Source organism: Salmo salar, chromosome ssa01 (genome assembly GCF_905237065.1).
Source record: "Salmo salar chromosome ssa01, Ssal_v3.1, whole genome shotgun sequence".
Taxonomy (NCBI): domain Eukaryota; kingdom Metazoa; phylum Chordata; class Actinopteri; order Salmoniformes; family Salmonidae; genus Salmo; species Salmo salar.
In genome coordinates this window covers 66802821-66828631 of record NC_059442.1, presented here as the reverse complement: position 1 = coordinate 66828631, position 25811 = coordinate 66802821, and the positions used below count along the sequence as shown (strand labels likewise).

The following is a 25811-nucleotide window of genomic DNA, read 5'->3' as shown; positions in this document are numbered from 1 at the left end:
ACTATATGAATTCTAGCTACTTTTGAAGCCAATGTGCCCTAGAAACTAATATGCAACACTGTAAAAGACATTTGTTTATTATAAAAATCTAAAACGTTGATACAAATGCCTGTCATTGAAATTACAAAGTCATTTGTGGAATATTTGGTGTCCACATTGTGTAAAATTTTTGGGATATACTGGTAAAGTTACCAGGTTGCCAGCTAGCTAGCCAATGAGGTAACGTGATCAAAGTGTAAACAAATGGTTAATGACACACGAGTAGTTTTAGAACAGCCCACGACATGTTTAAGATTTTTTTAAAGCAAGCAATTTTTGCTCTAGTAATGGTGGAAACATGACGCTATTAAATATGCACTCACTTTTTTTCTAGAAACAACAGTACAGCAAAGCCTTATCAATACAACAATTATTACCTGGGAGATATTGTTCCTAGTCGCACAGTGCTCCCAAAATAAAACTCCTGATCGCACAGCAAAATATTTCGTTGCACTTGCAACCAAATTGGTCGCACTTTAGAGCCCTCTATATAAAGCAAAACATTTTTTGTAACAAAACCCCTCAGTAGAGTTGAAAAAGCGATGGAAACCCATTTAACTTGGATTTTTTTTTTTTTTTATTCGGTACATGGGAATTTAACCGCAAAAGTTATTTTTATGTGCACTACAGCATCAAGCACAGCCTTTTATACACAACAACTCAATTTGATGGAAACATCCCTGGAAAAGCCAAATATTGTTTTTAATGCAGATTTTAGAATGTTTTCATGAAACTCTGTTGCTAATTGGATGGACATCTAGCTAGTGACAAAGTGCACACAACATCCCATTCTAAACTTCCGAGAGCATCCTCGCTAATGAAAACATATCCAACATGTTTATGGCCAACAGAGTTATCTGCCATCCAGTTCTTACCTGTAGATGTGCTGTTGGAGTTCCTACTGGTATCCACTGGTACTGTGGCTGTGACTGTAGCAGAAGGCAGTTTACTGGCCTCACCCTCAGCCGGTTTAGACTGGGGCACACTGAGGGAGGTGACAGGCTTGGACTCATCATCGCTGTCAAAACCAAAAGGATCTTCTGAGCTGTCATCATCCTCAAGCCGGGGCCTCTTGAGTAACTCGACAACTTCAGGCTTCAGAGTGGGCCGCTTAGAGCCCAGTTGGGCCTTGTAAGTGGTCTCTCCCCATTTGGTGCTCAGTGTGGCCTTGTTGGAGAAGACCTCTTCAAATTTGGAGTTTGCCTCCCCTCCCTTACGGCTGTAGGTTTTACCAAATCTGGATGTCATGGTGATGTATGTTACATATTCTCTGTAACACCAGAAAACAATATTAGTTTATCAATATTTATCTCACACAAAGCTGGTGGAGGGTGTGTAGGCCTACAAGCAAAATAGGTTGAATGTTTTTCGCTGACTATTTATGATCAGACAATTAGCATACCTACAGATAGCTAATAAACTGGAGGGGGTCACATACTGCATTTAGCTAGCCAACAGATCTGACCCGCTTGCATACAACTGCACTAGGGTCAGAACGCCTTCCAGTGTAGATTAAGGCACAGAGGAGCAGATGCGAGATAAGAAATGCTAAATAGTCTACCTACCTACAACTGGTAAAAAACTATCACGCGTGTGCTGCTCTGTCTCCTCTCACTCAGGTGACACAGCTGCTCACTGCACTGCGCTCTCAACACACACACCATCTGCCCCTTTTTTCCATAAAACATAAAGTCCTAGAACTGATGCACATCAAGAAAGAAAGGCGACAAAGCACTGGAAAATGACTTAGGCGCACTAGAGCGCATTAGATAAATTCGTTCAGAAGTGGTTTGAACTGCATTCTAATGTCAAATTTGCTTATGAAAAACTGTGTCAAGCGAAGGGTTTTATGGAAGTTATGGAACTCCCTAACATGCTTCTCTTATTGGGGGAAAAGTCCACAATGAAACTGACATAAAAATTTGGACAATGATAGATTTGCATCTGTTGGCGATCAAGTAGCATATTGATTTCTATGCCATCGTAGGCTACTGAAGCTTACCATTTGATACAATAAATATGTTGAAATGACGATATCACTGGAGTTATTGTAAATCAATGTGTGCCACTTGTGTAGCCTACCTGGGGCTGCCAAACCAATTTAATAAATAGCCTATAACTTCAGTTTATTGTTGTTGTAGCCTTGTGTTATCATGCAATTATGAATTGCCATGTTTAGTTAAATAAAATTGGAAGTTATCAATTGTGATCATGGTCAGAGCTCTATCGCAATTGCCAATCAGCTATGGTTGGAATGCATTTGATTGATGTTAACAGTCAGATTAGGCTACAGGTTAAAAAAAATAAACACGGGCTGTTGTTGACGAGCATATTCAGTTCATTTCCATATTATTAATAACTGATTCAGTCATTGAAATTACGAGCCCATTCTCAGTAGCTTATTCCAGCAGGCTATTAGGCAACACAAGCACTTCTTATCTCGAAATCGCCATTCATGTTAAATAAAAGTCTGTACATTTTAACTAAGCAAACTGCTAAATCGTTCAGCTTACCTACATCTTGCCTAGGCTACTGTATCTGAAATAAAATGTAGACCAATAAGGGGCTAGTCTAACTGAATCTAGCTAAGCAAACCATGAATTACAATCATAAACCCACTTTTGTCAGTAGCCTATGCCAATTGAAATGACAAGTCAATCCCGCAAACAGGACATTTACAACAATTTGTACTTTGTAGTCTCAACATCTGGCACATAATAACGGCACAATTACCAGAAAACAGCAGGCGGGAGCGACACTGTGCTAGCTAGGTAACTAGCATACGGTGTCCCTAACTAGCTAACATATGTGTCGCCCCAGCCTCCCGCCTGCTGTGCTAGCGGGAGTAGGGGGCAACCGGTAGACAGTGTTCTCCGGTACACAGAAGGCGGGAGGCAGTGGTGACACAGTGTGCTAGCTAACTAGCAAGCTAGCACACGGTGTCGCTAACTAGCTAGCTATAACATGGTGTAGTCCCAGCCTCCCCCTGCTGTGCTAGCGGGAGTGACCTGTAGACAGTGTCCTTCGCCCGCGCTTGTCGGGCAGCGTTTTTACATAGTTCTATTAACGACGGGCAGGTTTTCGGCAAGCGGGAGCGAAGGAACTGTCTGCCGAGGCGGGGGCAGAAAAAAACTCATAACTTTTATTTCCCTTTTGAACCACATTCAAAAAAGTGTCACAAGCATGAGGATGTCATGCTCGAGGCGAGGGGTGGTTCATGCAGGAACCAATGGTGTGCACCCCCAAATTGCACACTTTTGGGTCCTTGCGATAAACATTTGCGCTAGACCAGGCAACCCTGCTCTACAACGTCTTCAATCGGCACACTCACTTAAGCTTCATATCCACCAGACGCGTCAAATTCTTTGCGCTCTGGCGAAAGTCATTCCGTGTCAATGGAACAGTCCGCAAAGCTACGTTTGGGATGCCACATTAGGCTGCGGTGCGTTCTGTGTAGTGCATGTGTTCAATATTTTCAACTCGTGCGCTACATTTCCATGCGGTGGTACAAACAGAAGTTCATAAAAGTTCCATGGCCGGGATGGAACCATACAGAGGCCAAATGATGATGACGATTGTATAGTTAGAGAGGAGAAGATACATACACTGGCTGAATGAGTGGAAATTTGTCTCCGGTAACAATGACACAATTCAACATTACAACACTTGGGTAGTGTGCCCTGTTGGTTAGTTCACAAAACCAGCCAGCAGAATGGTTTAGCATGCCATCATGCAGGGAAAGCTAGTGATTTGAAAAATCAGTACTCTTTGGGAACAACCAGTTTAATTTATTGATGTTGCTAGAGATGAGTGACAGAAGAATAGAAACAAACTTGATTAATTGTTGTAAATGTGCTCTTATGCACGCCGTCTGCTTGTAGCTCTGCCAGCCTATGAAACCAGTAGGTCGATAGGAAAATAACGTCATCCATTCTAATTATTAGCTATGGTCGAAAGTGATATTTTACATGCTGCAAACCGTTCTCCATCAAGTACGGAAAACACGGTCTAGACATACAGCAAAAACAACATAAGGCAGAATGCATGTGCATCTTGTGGACATTATGGCATTAGTCTGTTCGACACTAATGCAGCTGTAAGCAAACGGGTCGGATCTGCTGGCTACATACTTAACGGTAACGGCGTTAGTTAGCCTACGTTAGCCTTTTAACACTACATCTTTAGCTTTATCACTAACAGTTATAGCTATTTAGCTAGTTCTAAATTTAACTGAGCAATAACGTTATTTTCCTCCTTGATGTAGCATAGCCAGCTAACTGGCTAGTTAGCTAACTACACAACTTTGACTGAGTTAGTAATTGCAAACTATGGCATGACTGACTGGTTGATTGGGCCAATGCAAGGATAAGACAGGCAGTTGGGAAGAAGAGCGACAGAACAGCCAATAGCAAGATGGTTTAGAAACGCTGTCATTAGTTAATTAACGTTAGTTAGCCATGTTTACATTTTAGCCTAGTTAGCTACATGGTCTAACGTTAGCTAGCCAGTAAATGCAGCCTTGAAGACGATGGGTTATTTTCTGTAACAAAACGTGTTGAAATGTATTTCTCAAAATTAGCAATGATACACCTTAAAACAAGACATGGTGCGATATCGCGAACTGCGCTAACACCGGAAAAACACTCACCTCTCAACTCAGACAGTGGGACCGCTTCTTCTGCACCCGGCTAGGCCTCTTCTTAGACTTCGGCGTAATCACACAAAACAAGCGTTAACTCCGTGCAAAGATAGCCACAGTTTACAAAAACGATACAGAATGTACCAATGGAAAAACTACGCTTATAGCGGTACATTGATGACCGGCATTGGTTTTAAATTCTTTCCAGATTCTGGACTTTATTTATTTTGTAGTGCCAATGACTCCTATTCTTCTGCTTCTTCTTCGTGTGGTTTTCCAGCAGACTAGACGCTTTCTTCTTCGATGAGGTTTAACTGCGGTTGGCATCCAATAAATGTTGCATTACAGCCACCTATTAGACTGGAGTACAACTCCCTTATACTTTGCTTGAATAAAGAAATACCCTACCATCAAACACTACACTCACAAAAAAAGTAATAATAATACAAAATAACACCACCCTACTCCAATTTTAAATCTATTTAGTACTACTTCAGGCCAACAGCCTGAAAGGATGGGAAAACACCACTTAACACACCCTGTAAGTCTTCTGACATCAAGTCTCACACACCCAAATACCACTCTGCAGCTGCCACCACAAACTCAATTTTCTGCGACTTATATTCCATCCCTGCAGTACAGATGATAATCATTGATAAAAATCCAATCTTACTGAAACATACAATACCAGTCAAAAGGGTTTTTCTTTATTTGTACTATTTTCTACATTGTAGAATAATAGTGAAGACATCAAAACTATGAAATAACACATCATGTAGTAACCAAAAAAGTTAAACAAATCAAAATATATTTTTATTTGAGATTCTTCACAGTAGCCACCCTTTGCCTTGATGACAGCTTTGCACACTCTTGGCATTCTTCCCTTCCCGGTCTTCCCTGTGGCTCAGCTGGTAGAGCATGGTGTTTGCAACGCCAGCATGGTGTGTGCAAAGCCAGGGTTGTGGGTTCGATTCCCACGGGGGGCCAGTACAAAGAAAAAAATGCATGAAATGTATGTGTTCACTACTGTAAGTTGCTCTGGATAAGAGTGTCTACTAAAATGTAAATGTAATTCTCTCAACCAGCTTCACGTGGAATGCTTTTCCAACAGTCTTGAAGGAGTTCCAACATATGCTGAGCGCTCTGGATAAGAGCGTCTGCTAAATGACTAAAATGTAAATGTAATTCTCTCAACCAGCTTCACGTGGAATGCTTTTCCAACAGTCTTGAAGGAGTTCCCACATATGCTGAGCACTTTTTGGCTGCTTTTCCTTCACTCTGCGGTCAAACTCATCCCAACCCATCTCAAATGGGTTGAGGTCAGGTGATTGTGGAGGCCAGGTCATCTGATGCAGCACTCCATCACTCTCCTTCTTGGTCAAATAGCCCTTATCCAGCCTGGAGGTGTGTTGGGTCATTGTCCTGTTGAAAAACAAATCATAGTCCCACTAAGCGCAAACCAGATAAGATGGCATATTGCTGCAGAATGCTGTGGTAGCCATGCCATGCTGGTTAAGTGTGCCTTAAATTCTAAATAAATCACCAACAGTGTCACCAGCAAAGCACCATCACACATCCTGCTCCATGCTTCACGTTGGTAACCACACATGCAGAGATCATCCGTTGACCTACTCTGCATCTCACAAAGACACGGCGGTTGGAACCAAAATTCTCAAATTTGGACTCATCAGACCAAAGGACAGATTTCCGCCAGTCTAATGTCCATTGCTCATGTTTCTCATGCCAATGACTGGAACGAACTGCAAAAATCACTAAAGCTGGAGACTCTTACCTCCCTCACTAGCTTTAAGCACCAGCTGTCAGAGCAGCTCACAGATCACTGCACCTGTACATAGCCCATCCAATCTACCTCATCCCCATACTGTATTTATTTATTTATCTTGCTCCTTTGCACCCCAGTATCTCTACTTGCACATTCATCTTCTGCACATTCTACCATTCCAGTGTTTAATTGCTATATTGTAATGACTTTGCCACCATGGCCTATTTATTGCCTTACCTCCCTTATCCTACCTCATTTGCACATACTGTATATAGACTTTTCTACTGTATTATTGATTGTATGGTTGTTTATTCCATGTGTAACTCTGTGTTGTTGTATGTGTCGAACTGATTTGCTTTATCTTGGCCAGGTCGCAGTTGCAAATGAGAACTCAACTAGCCTACCTGGTTAAATAAAGGTGAAATAAATAAATACAATTCTTGGCCCAAGCAAGTCTTCTTATTATTGGTGTCTTTTAGTAGTGGTTTCTTTGCAGCAATTTGATAATGAAGGCCTGATTCACGCAGTCTCCTCTGAACAGTTGTTTTTTGAGATGTGTCTGTTACTTGAACTCTGTGAAGCATATATTTGGGCTGCAATTTCTGAGGCTGGTATCTGTAACTCTAATGAACTTATTCTCTGCAGCAGAGGTAACTCTGGGTCTTCCTTTCTTGTGGCGGTCCTCATGAGAGCCAGTTTCATCATAGCGCTTGATAGTTTCTTCAAGTGCAGTCATTAAAACCTTCAAAGTTCTTGAAATGTTCCCGATTGACTGACCTTAATGTCTTAAGGTAATGATGGACTGTCATTTCTCTTTGCTTATTTGAGCTGTTCTTGCCATAATATGGACTTGGGCTTTTACCAAATAGGGCTATCTTCTGTATACCACCCCTACCTTGTCACAACACAACTGATTGGCTCAAACGCATTAAGAAGGAAAGAAATTCCACAAATTAACTTTTAACATGGCACACCTGTTAATTGAAATGCATTCTAGGTGACTACCTCATGAAGCTGGTTGAGAGAATGCCAAGAGTGTGCAAAGCTGTCATCAAGGCAAATGGTGGCTACTTTTGAAGAATCTCAAATGTAAAATATATTTTGATTTGTTTAACACTTTTTTGGTTACTACATGATTCAATTTCTGTTATTTCATAGTGTTGATGTCTTTACTGTTATTCTACAATGTAGAAAATAGTAGAAAATAAGGAAAAACCTTTGAATGTGTAGGTGTGTCCAAACCTTTGACTGGTACTGTATATCACTTGTTGGTTGATCTCTCTGTACTGGTACAGATCTACTACTCACACCACTCCTCTCAGCATCCCTCCGCCTTGACCCATTTTCCTCTTCACTGCCTCAGCGTATGACAACTTCCATACTACTCCAACCCTGGAAACCTCAACCTGCCTCTCTCGCACGGGACATTTCTGATCCCCCAGCCCCAGTACCCCTACAATTAACACATACCATTACTTTCCCCAATGTTACACATTCCTTTGTCTCATGCACTTCTGCACACATCTCACACCTAGGAACCTCCTTCCTACACACTGCTACCACATGCCCATAAGCTTGACACCTGTAACAACGTAATGTATTCGGCACAAAAGCTTGTACATGATAACTTATATATCCTAACGTCACTTGGTCGGGCAAACACTCAACATCAAAACTCAAAAGAACAGACAACGACTCTTCTGTTTCACCACTCACGCCACCCTGTCTGCATCGCACTAAACGACGAGCATCACAAACACCGGGAATCTTCCCCTTCAGTTGGTCAACTTTTACATTTACCGCTACCCCAGTAATCACTCCTTTCAATGGCGCCCTTTTCTTGAGAGCAAAACAATTCACATCTCAGGCACCCATTCGTTTAACGCGGAGCGCCTGCTCCCTCTGATCAGCAGAAACACAAACAATTATCACAAGACCACTTCTGGTTACCCTCACCAATTCCACAGCACCCAACTCTGTTTTCACCCACCCTGAAACCACAAATGGATCAGTCAAAAGGCAAGGATCCACTTTTTCCAAAAACTTCACTCCTAGGGCTCCCGAGTGGCGCAGCGATCTAAGGCACCGCAACTCAGTGCTAGAGGCGTCACTACAGACCCTGGTTCAATTCCAGGCTGAATCACAACCGGCTGTGAGTGGGAGTCCCATAGGGTGGCGCACAATTGGCCCAGTGTTGTCCGGGTTAGGTATTGGATGGGGTAGGCCGTCATTGTAAATAAGAATTTGTTCTTAACTGACTTGCCTAGTTAAATAAAAGTTACATTTTAAAAAAATGGTCAGACTCACCTTTATCCCGACCCTCGGGCGCCGGGAACTTCACCACACATACCACCTCCGATACTTTGCCCTCATTCACTTCCATTTCTCCTCCTGTCTTCAGCTCACTCTGCTTACACTTTTTACTATTCTTCTTTAACAAACCATCTCCTTTTTTACCACAATTTTTAACCGACTCAAGCTCGCCCTCTTCCTCCCTCCCTCCCTCCCTCTCTTAGACCTTCTCTGCCTCTCTTTTTCCCTCCATTCCTCCTCCGTATTCCAAGTATACGTCTCCTTATGATAATATTGCACTTCTCCTGAAATGCATCTTGTTCTTGTCTTCTCAAGGGACGCCATTTAATCGGCTGTCACAATCTCCGTACAATCAGCACGAATCCCTCGGGATGTAGCGCTCGCCAGTGCATCCCACTTATAAAGCAGCTGCCTTGTGTTGATGTTCTTTATCAATAGCTACCGCGACGCTTTAATATTTTAAACAACCGCGCTCTTCCAACCACCATCCACCGTCTCGCTTCCTTCACCTTTCCTTGACCCAACAAGTTCTTCTTCTTCTTTGTTGGTGTTTTACAGCGGACTACATCCCAAAATTGTATTGCTGCCTCCTACTGTGTGGGATGAAAATAAAAGATCACAAAAGGCAACAATTGCAGCATGTGGATAAAAATACTCATACTGACAACCAGAAAGTCACTCAATATGCTATATCAGTTAGCTAATACAGGACTAGTAAAGGCCCAGTGCACTACTTTTGTGTGTGTGTGGGGGGGGGGGTACTTGAAAAAATGTTTTTATTAATATATTTTTTTAATTCAGATTTTTCAGGGGGTGCTGTGATTCTGATTCCCATGGCTACCCCTGATTCCCATGGCTATGCTGATCCCAACACAGGCTCAGAGGCCGGGGAGGGGTACACATCTTCTGTCACTAATAACCCTTGCAACTCTTCCGCTGTGAATTCATGAAGCCCCAGATACTTTCCCGCCGCATCCACAATAATGTTCAATTTCTTTGACTTCCATGCTACTTGAGCCGTGCAGTTTATCACAGTTGCAATGAACGCCACAAAATCCACTTTCTTTACATATAGAATGTCTGGTTTTCTTAGTTGACAAACATTCACTATGTGCTGTGGTGCATCCACAACCATCTCTTCAACACTAGTGTCACTTTCTATCTCAGTACTTTTGATTGCCTCCACATAGGAGATCCAATTGACCACCCTAACTTTAGCCACCTCAACTTCCTTCACCCTTACAGGGCACTCCATGAACACTGGGTCATGATCCCCACCACAATTGCAACATGGCCGTTCTTCACTTCGATCTCTCCATATACTCCTTCCATCTGCACACATTTGAAACAATTTTGCATTGTAGTGGTTTTGACCCAAAAGATCTTACTCCTTACCTCTTATATTCTAGCTTTACATGTGTAGGGGGGTATTCACTATCAAAAAACAATAGCACCGACAAACTTTCTTCCTTTCCTCCATTCACCATGCGGGTCAGGCGACAGGCCCTAACCATGGATTCTCGTCACAAGGATTTCCTTCTTTATTTCCACCGACACCCCAGATATGACTCCCTTAACAGGAGCCCTACTCCAGAGTTCGAAGCGTGACACTTCAGATGGCCCAACTCTCGTGATGCCCACTGCCTTCTTCCTCTGGTCCTTAGACACACAATTAATCAGGACGACTTAAATCTGCATTGTTGGTTAAGGGCTTGTAAGTAAGCATTTCATTGTAAGGTCTACACCTGTTGTATTCTGCGCATGTGACAAATACAATTTGATTTGATTTGACAAGCCCATTCCTGGTCACTCTGATTGATCCCACTTTCACCAGCACAAGATTAATCTTCTTCAAGACCCCAAACGGATCTCCCACATACACATCCTTATCCAAAAATGATCCTCCTGCCACCTGCATTTGTAACTGAGCGTAGTTAGTCAAAGTTTGGTCAACAAGATTCTTTGTTGTGTATTGCTGCCTTTCACAGTTCAGAAAGTGCATTGCACATTTATTCACAGAAAAGGGCAAAAAAAGTAAATTGCACCACCATCTTTAAACCTATATATATTACACTATCCCCAACATACCCCACCACCCCTTCCCACTACTTTGGTCCTAACAGATCCTACAACAGGCAGTCAGCCTGGAACCCCTTCTCTCAAAACCCCCTGTAGTTCTTCTGCACTTTAATCTCTGAGACGCCAAAACTTATCTGCTGCTGCTACTACCATGTACACAGTACAGCTAATGACCATAGCAATAAACGGCAAGAAGCCAACCTTACAAAAGCTCAAACTGTTCGGGTCACTCTGTACTGGCCTACAACTCACAGTGATTCTCTTAGGCTCCCTCACACATCATCCTCTTTCTTTCCTCACAACATGGCCACACCCCCATTGAAATACATCACTTTTTTCACCGAAATGTCACACTCCTTTGTCCCATACCCTCCTGCACACTTCTCACACCCAGGAATCTCCCTCCTACATGCTGCTCCCTCCGACATACTGCTGCAAGGTCACCCCAGTTATCACTCCTTTTAGCTTTGCTTTGCTACCGAGAGCAAAGCAGGACACAAGGTGAAACACTTTTGGGTTCCATGTAGAACCCTCTGTGGAAAGGGTTATGCATGGACCCAAAAGGGTTCTACCTGGAACCAAATAGGGTTATTCAAAGGCATCTCCTATGGGGACAGCCTAAGAACCCTTTTAGGTTCTAGATAGTAGAGAAATGAGTTAATGCCGTCATGAATCATGACCCTTATGGTTGATGTTGATGGTTTGGGCACAAACCCTGGCACCCTGGCAGAGCATACGTAGACTTCATACATAGGCACACTCTGCCCTTCACAGCTGAATCCACGACTACACTCATGGAGTCACATATGCATGATGTTTTCACTGTCTCTGGGTCAGTTAGCAACCCCACTGGAACAATGTTTTTGCAGAGTGAAGGCTATCAATGCAACACCTTGAAAAATCTGTGTGATCGAGACAGAAAAAGTTAAGTGTTTTGATTCTGTGTACCAGGATGTAGTGTTTCATAGAACCGTGAGATGGCAGCAGTTGCTTAACATGTGTTTCCTTTTTACTGTACTTCAAAATGCACTACAACACAGTGCCTTGATACACATCTAATGTATCATGTTATGTAAGCTCTCCTCTTCATGTTACTCTGATGTGTAGCATGTGAATACTGCATTGGGAAGATTAAAATCCTGAGCCTCACCCTCTGCACTATCTCTAGGTTTGATCAAGTGGTCTTGATCATGTTATTCATCCACTGAAATCAGTTAGAATCTAGGCCTACACCAACTGAAATCCAGCATTTTGGGGATAATATAGGGCAATTTTTTCACCTTAATTTATTCGACATAAAAAATATGAATATTAATTTCTCAAAACTCTTATTTTTTTACATATTGTTTGGAACAATATACTCTTCAAACACATCAAATTTCCAGAGTGGGCTCTCTGGTACTTTTAATAACATACCAATAACATACCAATTTTACACATAGAAATGTACATTACAGGTCATTAACGAATCACAGTCCTCTTTTAGGATTGCACATTCTGAAAATCACCAGCAGAGGGAGTTCTCTTTGAATCCATTTTCCCATTCACTCTATTGGTGCTCATAAAATTGATCAGAGCTTCAGAATTAGCAGAGAGCCCACTCTGTGAATTTGATGTACTTGTAGAGTATGTTGTTCCAAACAGTAAGTCTTAAAATGAACAAAATCTAAATCTACTTTTGAGATATTAATATTTCTAATGTTGAATAAATCAATGGGAAATGTTTTAGTTCAGAATCTAGACATACTATAGGGAGTATAATCACACTAAGATGTTGTCTGTATCGTTTACGGTGTGTTCATGTGTCTCATCTGTAGGACCTTGTCTGGATCACGTATGGACCATTATCCCCTCTGTGAGGTCAGCCTACAGAGCCCCTCGCTCAACTGCCACAGCAGGCCAGTATCAAACCCTTATGGAGGCAGTAAAACTAAATAAAAAACAGCCCCACATCAATTTTATGTCCTCCTTGTGAGTGTGTGTGTGTGACTGTGTGTCATGGCTAAGCTCATACACATGCAAAGAAAATATTGTAAATCTAATCTGTCAGGGAGCAGTCCATCACAGTGTGTGTGTGTATGCTTGCGTGGGTGTATGTGTGCGTGTGAGTGAGAGAAAGAAAGCGATACAGAAAGAGAGGTGGGGAGAGAAAGTGCTTGAAAAAGATTGTGATAGTTGAGATCTTCAGATTGATCCTTTCATCTCCAACATCAAAGTTACCATCATAAAACACTTAAGACTTTATTCTCTTCCCCGTAAATGTCATCGACAAATACACCATAAAACTACAGTACTTAGAATAGGAATTTAGAAAAAAATAATTGCACAACTCGCTCAGAGCTGCTCTCTACATTGTTTTACATTGCCATGGTGGGCCTCCATCTGAACAATCAGTCAGTATAAAAATACACAGAACAAACAGGTCAAAACAGGTCAACTAGCTAGTGTTTAACAGTAAACATTAGTAGAAGCGTACAATAATAAAAGTGTAATACACATGGATGAGGAAGTACAACTCTGCTGAGATGCTCTATACGATCGTTCCTTTTCAAGGCGGAGTCTTAACCTGATCAGGTGCATAGTGCCACAAAGCCCTAAAGGCCACAGATTCTCCATGGGGCGCGATTAAACACACATGTCCATATAAGGTCCATTGGTGATGCTAATGGGCATCAGCTCATGGGTGGGGCTGGGTGGTCAGGGGTCGATCTCCATGGGAACGATGGTGATGATGACGTCCTCGTTACTACGGCGCACCACCACCTGCAGCGTGGCGTCCTTCTTGATGATGGTGCTGACGTCGGTTGCAGAGGAAATCCGCTGGCCGTTGATGGAGATGATGACATCATGCTCCTTCAGACCGCCACTAAGAGAGGAGGAACACAACAGAATGAGAACTACAGCAGCACACATGCTGGATAGAACGGTTAGCTATAATAATAAGATTGTTATTTCAAGGTATAGATTCATGATTGCTGTTTATTGCACCTACATTCAGCTAGGAATGGATTCCATTGGCCGGGTTGCATTTATATTTCTTGTTAGAAGGTAAATATAGTTCGCACATTATTTGATGCCTTCATTTGTAGTGCAGGACAAATGTGTTAGAATGAACTGAAATTAACTGTAGCAGGTAGCCAAGCGGTTAAGAGCGTTTGGCCAGTAAAGGTCGCTGGTTCGAATCCCTGAGCCGGCTAGGTGAAAAATCGGCCGATGTGCCCTTGAGCAAGGCACTTAACCCTAATTGTTCCTGTAAGTGGCTCTGGATAAGAGTCTGCTAAATGACAACATATATGTATCCTTCATCCGGACCACAATAATTAGTCAGGGGAAAGTGCTTTGTGCAACACACTCCCACAGACCAAACACACCCAGAATAGAAATCTAGTAAAACCAAATTACACAAAGACTGGAGTGGTTCCCAGAAGTGATATCAAAGCCTCCACTTTCACACAGCTACTCTCCCACCATCTCTGACAATACTTCCACATTCCCCTCATTGTACTCAGGCAAACAGGACTAACACTTACACCACCAATGAGACACAGAAGGCCTATGATAAGAACTAGGGCAGGGTGAGAGGGACCAGGATAACCACAGCAAACCCCTTGCTACTTGAGGGATGAATGGAATAGCTGACCTCAGCGTCTCTCCAACCACAACCCTTCTCTGGTAGAACAGTGGTCACCAGAACTGATCACACTGGATGTGGGAGGGGAGGATTTTTGAGTGGGTGAACAAGCAATGTTTTACTAAGGGGGGTTGTGTGTGTCTGTGTGTATGCATTTTCACATGAAAACGGGTGAGAGAGTGTGTGTGAATGTAAGTGGGTTTTTGTGGGAAGAGTTGGGCGTTGATGGTCTATATACATTTGAAACGTGTACATACATTGGAAAGAGCCAAAGACAATACCCCTGAGCACATAAAAAGTCAGACAACTTGTCCTCACACTCATAAGAAACTCATATTATTGGTGAGATGGAGTGTGTTTGTACTTTCTTTCCCTGTTAGTTTGTACTTACGCTGCGGCCGGTGTTTTGGAGATCACCTCCATGACGTACGCTCCAGAGGTGATATCAGGGAAGTCTTTGTGTCGCACCTTTAGCTCCTTGGTCAACCTAGAGAGTGAAGGGGAAGAAATTAAGCAACCCATTAGGAAAAAGTGCTTAGTTGTCTGTATCCAACTGAAATGCCGTTCACCAGGCCCAGTTCAAATATGTTATTTTTGACAGCTTTGGATAACTACATTCTCCAGTTTAGTGCACACTTTCACAGTCTCAAGCCTTTCAATTGTATTTATCAGGAGTTGACAAAAGAAAACATCCCATCTTTTTCATTACAAATATGACCAGATAATGAGGATCTACTTACGCTGGAGTGAGTGTCATCATCCTCACACCAATGTATCTCTTCTTTGTCCCAGCTCTTCCTAAGGAAACACAATAATAATAAGAAAAAAAAATCAGGAAGAGGGCAGCTCTTTAATCATATGCAAAAGGGGTTTCCTTTTGACTTGAAGAATATCTGGGTTATTCTGAGGCTGGGTCAAATCAAATGTTATTTGTCACATGCTTCGTAAACAAGTGTGGACATACAGTGAAATGTTTACTTCTGGGCCCTTTCCAACAATGCAGAGAGAAAGAAAATAGAGAAATAATAGAAAAGAAAAACGTCATACTAAAGGTAACAATAGATACACAATCAGTAATGATAACTTGGCTATATACAAGGGGTACCAGTACTGAGTCGATTTGCAGGGGTACGAGGTAATTGAGGTAGATATGTACATATAACTAGGAATAAAGTGACAGATAATAAACAGTAGCAGCAGCGTATGTGATGAGTCAAAAACGTTAGTGCAAAAAGGGTCAATGCAGATAGTCCGTGTAGCTATTTGGCAAACTGTTTAACTATTTAGCAGTCTTGTGACTTGGGAGTAGAAGCTGTTCAAGGCCCTGTTCGTTCCAGACTTGGTGCATCGGTACCACTTGCCGTGCGGTAGCAGAGAGAACAGTCTATGACTTGGGTGGCTGGAGCCTGAAATGTTTTTGTCCCTTCCTCTGACACCGCCTGGTATATATAGGTCCTGGATAGCAGGGAGCTCGGCCCCAGTGATGTACAAGCAGTTGCCATACCTCCCTATAGGCTGTCTCATCGTTGTCGGTGATCAGGCCTACTGTACCACCGTCGTGTCGTCTGTAAACTTAATGATGGTGTTGGCGTGGCCTCCCACAACTGCGTGTGTGGCCACGCAGTCGTGGGTGAACAAGGAGTACAGGAGGGACTATGCATGCACCCCTGAGGGGCACCCGTGTTGAGGGTCAGCGTAGCAGATGTGTTGTTGCCTACCCTCACCACCTGGTGGCGTCCCATCAGGAAGTCCAGGATCCAGTTGCAGAGGGAGGTGTTCAGTCCCAGGGTCCTTAGTGATGAGCTAGGAGGGCACTATGATGTTGAAAACTAGAGCTGTAATCAATGAACAGCATTCTCACATCGGTGTTCCTTTTGTCCAAGTGAGAAAGGGCTGTGTGGAGCAGTGTCGTCATTAGGCCTGGGCTGCTGGGGCTCCAGCCCGAGATGTTTTTGGTCCAGACCCAAACTTTTTTATTTTTCAGTCTGATATGAGTTATATACTGCACTAGGCAGTAGGAGGCACTGCAATAAGCCTTTTGTGTCACAGTGCCTGTTGTGATTGGTCAAGATTTCACAACACAGTGGACTGCTCATGTCCCTTGACCCCTTGCCCACCCTTATAGCACTGGTTAGATGTCAATGTCATCACTCAGCAAAACGCATGTCACTCAGTCAGAGTTTTCAGCATAGCACAGAGCGAATATGGATATTTTGAACTTCTTCCGAAAGAGAGGCAAAAAAAGTGAGCTGGTTGAAATCAGCAATGAATGAGGTGGAGCGGACAGAACAGCCAGACAGTCAAACTGCAGCAGATTTAGCCACATGTTTGTGCAGGGTTGGTGGTAGCTAACTAGCTAGTCTCCTTTAGCGTAAGGGCTGGCTAATGCTAACAAGCTAGCGTTAGCGCTCAGCATCCTAAAGCTATTGGGTGTCATTCAGAGTTATTTAACAGTATATTTAGTGAATGGGCAAGCAAAGGATGTCGATATAAGTCGTATTAGGACAAGTGTTTATTTACTGCGAGTGTATTTGATGGGTTTCGTATCTGTAGCTAGCTTGGCTGGCTAGCCACTTCGGTAGCTACTGGTTGGCTAGCTAGCTGAGACCGAAGAGATGAGAACATTTTTCTGACTGAAGCACATACAGTATCTGTGGACTGAAGCTCAACTTTACTACAACGTTATATTTAACCTTTTATTGCAGTGGGCTAAATCAGGGTCGCACAGAGTGTTTCTTGGTAGTCTTAATCTAATCTACTTTGAAACAAAAGTATATACCTCACACACATGGTTATGGGCTTCAAAAAGAAGACACCTGTACCATGTCAGATATAGAATTGAAATGTATTCAATTTTGAGTTTGCATCCTAATATTACACGTTATACACATAGCAGAATAATGAAATATAACAAAACCATTTGACATAGAAACACTGGATTTTGGGCTGTTAAAAAAATATATGTTTATTAATTATGAAATTATGAAAAATATTAATAACATCCCACTCATGAGGCCACTAGAGGGCACTTTGGTTATTCGACTGCAGGAAAGGCTACCCCTGTTGAAAATGAGCAATGTTGAGCTGGTAGAACTGACTAAATTAAATGAATCACAGAGGTCTTATAACCTATTCCATTCTAAAGGTAAACATGCTTGCCTCATGTCTGTTATTTCCATATAGACTATGTAACTATTTGTAAGAAACTGCCCATTATTAAATTTGTGAAATTATTTAATTTAGCTTTTATTTGTATTACTTTTTTTATTCATTTAGCTACTTACTTTTACTATTGTTGCTGCATTGCCGAGAGGTTAACCTGCAAGAAAGCATTGTACTCCACATGTATGTGACAAGAAAACTAACTTGAACTTGAAAGGGAATGGGGAGGGCAGCCAGAAAGAGAGGGGGAAAGATGACCAGCTTTGTGGTTAGATTGTAGGTGAACAAAATATTGAAAATACATAGGCCCTTAAGTTGTGTCCTCAAATGTTACGCAATCTACTAAAAATCTTACATTAGCTAGTAGAACTGACAAGGTCTTATAACTTATTCCATTCTACAGGTATTTTTGGGGGCTCATGTCTCTTTATATTCATATACCCTAGGGCAGGGATGGGCAACTTTGATGGTGGTGGGGCCACACAAAAATCATATGGGGCTGCAGTTGCTTGCAGTTCTGCATACCCACATTGGAGTTCTTTGTGCTATTGTGAAAACACTTGAATTTTTCGTTTACAGTTGAGTTGCCCTGGTCCTGTCAGTATACAGTAACTTTAAAGGCAACTGCCCCTATAAACCAACTTCTCATTTAGAAAACAGCTTATGTGGCATTTATATGAGTCAGAAACGTTTATTCTACTGTCAAAATTGACTAAAAACTGTAAATAGGATAATTTTGGTAATAAAGTCAGTCTCATCCAAAACAGAGTTTTGTGAGACTTGTGGTCGGTCGTGACTGCATAAATGATGGTTGGGTTTGTTTTAATCCCTCCTACATGCCCACAGCTGGCAGCACACAAGTAATCATCAATTCGGAGTGCAGCTGCACACGGCCTGATCTTAATGACTGTGGTAAATTTGGGTTGACTTTGGATATCCCTATGGGGCTAGTTAGGGACAATCGTTTAATTACAAAATGTAATGGGACAACATGTTAAAATTCCAATAGCTCCAAATATCAATTACTTAAAAACCTCAAACCAACTATACATTTCAGAAATTCATACATAAATATGGAAATGAGAAAAAATGAAAAGGTGTGCAACATGAAAATATTGTCTCATTTACATTGTCATTTATTGATGGTCCCTAACTTGCCCGAGAGATAGGCTATCCAAATTCAGTCATGTTGTACACCAGCCGGCTGAAGCTAATTGGCTAAATAATTTGGCTAACTCTTCCCACCAGCGAACACACACAGGAGACACCCACATCAAACCACACCCCGAAATCAACTCACATCTGAATTCAGTCATGGCCGCTAGCATTTCTTAATAAACAACATCTATAATACAGTTGCCCTTTAAAACTAACTAATGACATGCTGCACCTCTGCCTTGAGACCTTTCTGATGAGGCAGACAAGAAAAAAAAAGCGATGTAAAGAAAGCGATGTAGAGAGGCAGAGGAGGGGTGAGCACACAGTAGACAGTATCACTTAAAGCTGCTCTATGGATTCTAATTACGACACAGTTTGTGTGTGTGTGTGTGTGTGTGTGTGTGTGTGTGTGTGTGTGTGTGTGTGTGTGTGTGTGTGCTCCCTCTCAGTTTATGTTTGAAGTTGTTGAGTGGTTTTTGGCAATACACTGTAGATGTATGTGTTCCAGAGTAGAGAGTGTTCCAGAGTAGAGACCCCCACAGTAGCAACTGTAATTGAGTACTGGCAGTGTCTGCTATGGCAGGTAGGAAGGTAAAATTTACCTGAACATTTCCTAAGCTCTCAATGTTCTAATCTCTCAGTGTTCGTGTCAAAATGTGCCAAATTCATGCATTTAGCTGTTGAAATTCCATTCTTTGAGGGCCAGGGAAGAATGCTCCTGGACGCCCCTATTGGCTTTGGGCTAAGCCCCGAATGTCTTCAAATCCAAGAAAATCCACTGGTGTAGAGTGCAATAGAGATTGGTGATCTGTGGATCTTTTTTTGCGAATTGGATTGGGTCCAGTGTGTCTGGGATGATGGTGTTGATGTGAGCCATGGGATATGCTTAGTTATAATGGGGTCTGTTGTCTGTAAGTGTTTATGGTTATCCTCAAAACATGGCTAACATGCTGACCAGACCGGACACGTCGCGTGCGCGATCGTCGCAAAATAAATTTAGAAATCCATGTTATTCAATTATTGCACCCACACTGCTTGCGCGCGCCAACGAGTGTCTGCGATGCCAAGTGCTAAAATAGAACTCCTTTCTATTTCTGACGCAGATCGCGCTGCAAGTCCTGCCTCTCCCATCTCCTCATTGGTTTATAGAAGCAGGTACCCACGTGCCATCTCCTCATTGGTTATACCCACGTGGGTGATTGAAAGACAAAATGTTTTGCCGGTTGTCGTGGAAATACTATGAAAGTGTAGATGTCAATCACCATATAAATTCAAAGATGAAAAAGCCTGGAAGGAGCAGAGATGACTAGAAACGATTCGGTTGGCCGTTTTATGTGTGGATTAATTGTCGGAGTAGAGAACCTTCTGCATTTCAGGTAAAATAACAACTCAATGTTTATATCCCAGGACAAATTAACTAGCAACAGCAAGCTAGCTAAATAGGACAAATTTGCTAGCTAAATAGGACAAATTAGCTAGCAAATGCAAGCTAACTAGCTAAATTGCCATACATGTTTAATGCTTTTCGACCTGTCCCCAAATTAATGTAATTGGTTCAGAGTTTGTTTTGATATTTTAACCTCGTGTCGTGATCGCGTTTGGTGTAGGGGGACAAAATAAATGTATGCACAATGGCGCTCGCAGCTGGTTTAGGTTCCGCGTAAACAGGACCATACACTAGGGGGACATATTTAGATGTTACACCCAGGATGATTATAAGGATACAACGTCCTACCTCGGGACTGTCTGTCGTAGGATTCAGTCAGGAACTCTCTGATCTTATCGGAGGGAATGGCGAAAGAAATACCAGCTGTCACTTTCAGAGTGTTGATCCCGATCACCTCACCATCCTACAATAACACCGTCAATAATGAAGTCAATAATACAATCATCCAACAACAATATAGTCAATTTAGTGTCTGAAAACCACACATAGTGACACACTAATAACACTGTAACACAATCACACATTTGCATACAGTTTCAAACTACAATGTGTCATCATGCAGACACAGTGTCTGCCTTCTATTAGACATGTAGAACTACTGTTTAACTGTCAATAAACAAAGAGTATTCTCACCAGATTCACCAGAGGGCCTCCTGAATTACCATACTGTCAACAAAAAAAGGACATCACTTCAGTTCTCAGTTCACAATCCTTTGGGATGTGTGTGCATGTGTTCACAGACTCACATTGATAATAGCGTCTGTCTGAATGTATTCCATTTCAGAGTTGCGTAGGCCCAACTCCTTGCCCCCTCGTTGGGTTGTGCTGACTATTCCTGTGGTAACTGTGTTCTGGAGTGAGAAGGGGCTTCCGATGGCCACCACAAACTCCCCAGGCCTCAGGTCTGACGAAAGCCCCAACATCAGCACAGGAAGCTTGATCTGTAGGGTGGACAAGTTAGGGAGGGCATATTTATTTACAGCATTAATATTTACAGTGAACCTAAAGTCCTTCAAGCACAATTCCATAGACCCTTCCAATTCTTCTCACTGTATGGTCAGTCCACCCCCTCAACAGTGCATCTATTTTATAAGTGACTACTGGCCAGTACCTCATGAAACAGTACAAATCCATTTATGTTAAACTCTGGAACCACAGACTCCATGGCTAGGCAACCATGACAAGCCAGAGACAGTGCCTAGACAGACAGAGGGTATATTTATCCAGCCACAGTTTCTCTCTGCATGAAATAATTTCCATTCCGTCCAGTCATAGCCAATGAGTGTATGGTCCTAGCCGAAGCGTGCCCACCATGAATTCCCTGACAACAACACCATCTTGAGACCTTTCCCATTTGTTCCCTGTATCCATTTTGTTTACCCTGGGTTATAAATAGAGTCACAGTGTGGGAAGCTAAGGTAACTGAGACTGACTGGCCAACAAGCCAAAGATCTGTATGCAAACACCAAAACACGCCCTGTAGTCAACTACCCAGGCGTATTCATATTGCCATCATGAAATGTGATAACACTACACTTCCCTTTCCAATATAGTGTATACACTAGGTTATTACATGTTGATTGGCATCCCTACACAACATTAGAGCCACTTTTTACTGCTGACCGTTGCCTACAATAGCTGAATAGGTCTACAAATAGTATTAATCCATAAAAATGGATATCAATTATAAGACGCCATTTTAGCTTGCGGGAACTCAATGCGAACTTGGACCCTGAGTTGTAGCGTAAGTATTAATAGAAGATGACAGTGAGAAGATGAGAGTGCGTAACTGAGGAGGGGAACTTTTCACATCCCCCAATCCCACCTTCTCTTCCTCCCCCCTCTCATTCCCTTCATCCAGACATGACACCAGAATAGCAGTATGTGACTCCCCACCCTCACACTCACACATACACACGAACAAACACACACACATGTTTGTTTTACTATTCTTGTGGGGACCAAACAACTGATTCCCATTCAAAATCCTATTTTGCCTAAACCCTAAACCTAACCTTAACCTAACCTTAACCTCAAACCCTAAACCGAACCATTATTCGAACCCTTACCCTAATTGTAACCCTAAACCTAACCCCTAAGCCTAAAATAGCATTTTTCCTTGTGGGGACCGGCGAAATGTCCCCACTTGTCTGAATTTTCCTTGTTTTGTTGTCCTTGTGAGGAAATACACACACACACACACACACACACACACACACACACACACACACACACACACACACACACACCGCCCTTACCCCGATCAGGGTGAGGGGATAACCAGATGGAGGTAGAAAAGGCACATGGTGGCAAGAGAAAGTCAGGTGAGTCTTAGTCACTGAGACAGCCAGGACTGGTTGTCTGCCAGCCGCTTGCTGTGGTGATAGTGGTAATAACAGCGTGAATGACGAAAACACATCTTGACACACACCTGTACATATCCATCTGCTTACACACAATGCTGACACTGTCTTGAGGGCGGTACAGTCATGCTTACACACATCCACTCAAACTGTGAATGCCTAGACTAGCTGATATGAGCCCTTTGAGGGTGTGAGTGTCTATGTGTGAATAGGCATAAAGGAAACATTAAATGCAGTGACTCTTCATGTGTGAGGAGTGTTAGTCTAGCTATCACCTACTAACCACTTGCAGCTACTTTTTGTCCTTGTGGATTCCGTGTCGTATACTGTATATGTAATTTCGGTGGTCCTGACTTTCTCTTGACCATACGTGACTCACCAGGTTATTTTGAACCATGGGCTGGTCTTAATGCCTTAACACTCATCCCCCAACATTTACCACACTACAGTGTGTGGTGATGAAGATAATAAAAGTCCTGGACTGAGAAGCTTCCGTACTGTTCTTGCCGGACAGCCTGTAGTGAGTCAGAACCAAGTATATCAGCATTCAGTCACTAGCGGGTGAGGGCGCAGAAGCCAACTGCGCAGAGAGTTTTTTCATGGTCCTAGTTCTTGCCGGATTTAGCTACCAACAGTTTTTACACACAAAGAGGTGGTTAAAGGTAGAAGACGAGGAGCAGGAAACCCTCTCCTGCATTGGCCGTCCCTAACATCACGCGAGATGCTTTCAGTTAAATGCACTAATACCTGGTCCTCAATCTCAAGTTAAAACTTTGAATTTAAATTTCAACCACTCTATTCTTAAAAAATTAATGTTTTCCAAGCTCTCAATTGCTTCATACATAACTGAGAATGGCACAATTTCAGATTTGAATAGAGGCTGAGACAGTGACAGAGACAGTATACTTCAACAGGAAAGCCAGTATTTACTAACAGCCATCCAGAAAAAGTATGGCATGACAGGGGCACTTAGAAGTCGTGGTATCATTCCAGATATTCATATATTCATCATCTCAACCATCTCTAGAAAATTGTACTGTACATCTAGAGTGTCTGCTATGGCAGGGGGTGGAAGGACCGACAGGGAAAATGCCTCCTTTGTTGCCATAGACAAGCCTTTGTTTCATATTACAGCTTCGACAGTTTGGAATCGCTTTTAAAACCTACTACCGTAATTTCCGGACTATTAAGCGCACCTGAATATAAGCCGCACCCACTGAATTAAAAAACATATATTATTTTGAACATAAATAAGCCGAACATGTCTATAAGCCGCAGGTGCCTACCGGTACATTGAAACAAATGAACTTTACACAGGCTTTAACGAAACACGGCTTGTAACAAAAAATAAAAAATGAGCAGTAAGCTTTAGTTGTCTTTTTGCACTGAGTCAATTCCACACGCTGCTGTTTCCAACGTCTTATCATCGACTCATTAAGACCAAGCTCCCGTGCAGCAGCTCTATTTCCTTTTCCAACAGCCAGATCAATCGCCTTCAACTTGAAAGCTGCATCATATGAATTTCTCCGTGTCTTTGCCATGATGAGGGTGACAAAATGATTACCGTAATCAGAATGATGGGAAGTTTGAGAGCGCTCGATTTAATCTAAATAGTAAACAAAAAAGTTGTTTGACCTTAACCCGTTCGGCAATTTCATTGGTCTAATGAAAGCTTCATGCCGCAAAAAACTGAGCACGTCACAGAATGTTTTTTTGGAGAGAAAAAAATCGAAAGCGGGAAAAATCCATATATTAGCCGTGTCATTGTTTAAGCCGCGAGGTTCAAAGCCTGGGAAAAAAGTTGCGGCTTATAGTCCGGAATTTACGGTACATTAACTCCTATTTTATGACTTGAGCCTAGGTGCAAACTTATTTTGTCAAGCTTCATGCTGTGATGGACTGTCGCTAATAGTTTAAAAGGCACACGTAAATATGTAAAAACGGGTTAATTTTACTTAACACAGGAAATTCACAACTGTAAACTGACACCAACACAGCTGGCACCCGTTAGTTCAAAGAGACATGCCAGTGAAATACACACACCCTTTGTTTGGTGATTAAACCTATTACAACGTCTACGGTTTTTACTGTGGTCACTACTGTGTTCTTCCTATAGGGGAATTCAAGGCAGTAGGTATTATGTTATCTTTGTAGCACTGTGCTACCATGCAGAGATAACTGTAGATATCATGGGGAGGACTAGCAAGTGGTGTGACTGTTCGTGTGTGTACAGTACTTTGGCTACACATTAACTTTTAGCCCAAGGGTTGTGCCACAGTGAATAAAGAGGAGCGTGATCCGACATGCTCACACCTGTAGAACCATCAGCTCTGGGGATCAGCATTGGCTGAGGGGTGGCAGAAACGTACGTGTGAGCTCAACATAACAGCTAGTTTCAGGGAAAGAGTTACGCACACACCCAAATATATCACAGGAGCTGGGAAAAGTCTATGTCATAAGAAAAATAAATGTCCCTTCCCTCACTGATTGCTAGCCATCTTAACAATATTTAATAGCATAGGCTAGTTAATATAAACAACTTTCAACCATACTGGCTAAGCTAACCTTCACTGATATCGGACAGAAAAACAATATGGTGCACACATTGTTGTAAATATCACAGCCAACATAACAGCAAACACATGGCCAAAAGCTCCATTCCTTCAGCATAGTTTACAGACACCCTGGATGACTGGATGGCATCTCACTGACGGGCGGCTAGACGCCACACACTTTTGATCTCTAGGCCATGCAGACCTGACGAGATGCGGTTGGGATGTTTGGGTCTCTCTTCCCTGCATCACTGGCTTGGAAAACAACCACCTACAAACTAGGCCAAGTCTGCAGCATGGAACATAAGAGCAAGGCCGGTCGGCTTTCCTTGGCCCTCGTCTGCACATGCTGCATTCAAATGGTTGAGAACGATTCTGGGAGAGCGAGTGAAATGGAGGATGAGACGAGGATGTGATTCATTTCCCCTCTGCTTCTTTCCAGAAGGACACCACTTTTTCCACAAGATGAGGAGCAGAGCATGTCCTGGATGTCTCCTAAACCAATAAGAGCCCTGGTCTGGTCTAGCCAGCGCCAGTCATCCTAGCAGACGTCTGGGAGGTGGACTACATGGGGAGCTTACAGACTAACATTGTGGTAGGGGACTGAGAAACAATGCATTTAGTGATGATGATGTGGCGTCCTGT

At 42.5% G+C, this 25811-nt stretch overlaps 2 protein-coding genes across 3 annotated transcripts in view; both read right to left on the bottom strand.

Annotated features, from left to right (window-relative positions):
• Window positions 1-4987, bottom strand: part of LOC106607591 (wings apart-like protein homolog) — a 31839-nt gene extending 26852 nt beyond the window's left edge. Inside the window, exons 1-2 of one of the 2 annotated variants that reach the window (XM_014204678.2) lie at window positions 4688-4987; window positions 915-1309 (exon numbers count right to left, since the gene is read on the bottom strand). In XM_014204678.2, the coding sequence (XP_014060153.1) occupies window positions 915-1287 (373 nt within the window). In that variant the 5' untranslated portion in view covers window positions 1288-1309; window positions 4688-4987. Of the gene's footprint in view, window positions 1-914; window positions 1310-2772; window positions 2797-4687 lie in introns of those variants that run through there. The other variant, XM_014204684.2, reaches the window with a different exon arrangement.
• An 8093-nt stretch (window positions 4988-13080) lies between these two features.
• LOC106607527 (serine protease HTRA1A) overlaps window positions 13081-25811 on the bottom strand; it is a 38072-nt gene continuing 25341 nt past the window's right edge. The window contains exons 4-9 of the mRNA XM_014204562.2: window positions 20998-21192; window positions 20885-20917; window positions 20540-20654; window positions 15225-15282; window positions 14876-14971; window positions 13081-13719 (exon numbers count right to left, since the gene is read on the bottom strand). Coding sequence (XP_014060037.1) covers window positions 13551-13719; window positions 14876-14971; window positions 15225-15282; window positions 20540-20654; window positions 20885-20917; window positions 20998-21192 — 666 coding nt within the window. The 3' untranslated portion in view covers window positions 13081-13550. The remainder of the gene's footprint in view (window positions 13720-14875; window positions 14972-15224; window positions 15283-20539; window positions 20655-20884; window positions 20918-20997; window positions 21193-25811) is intronic.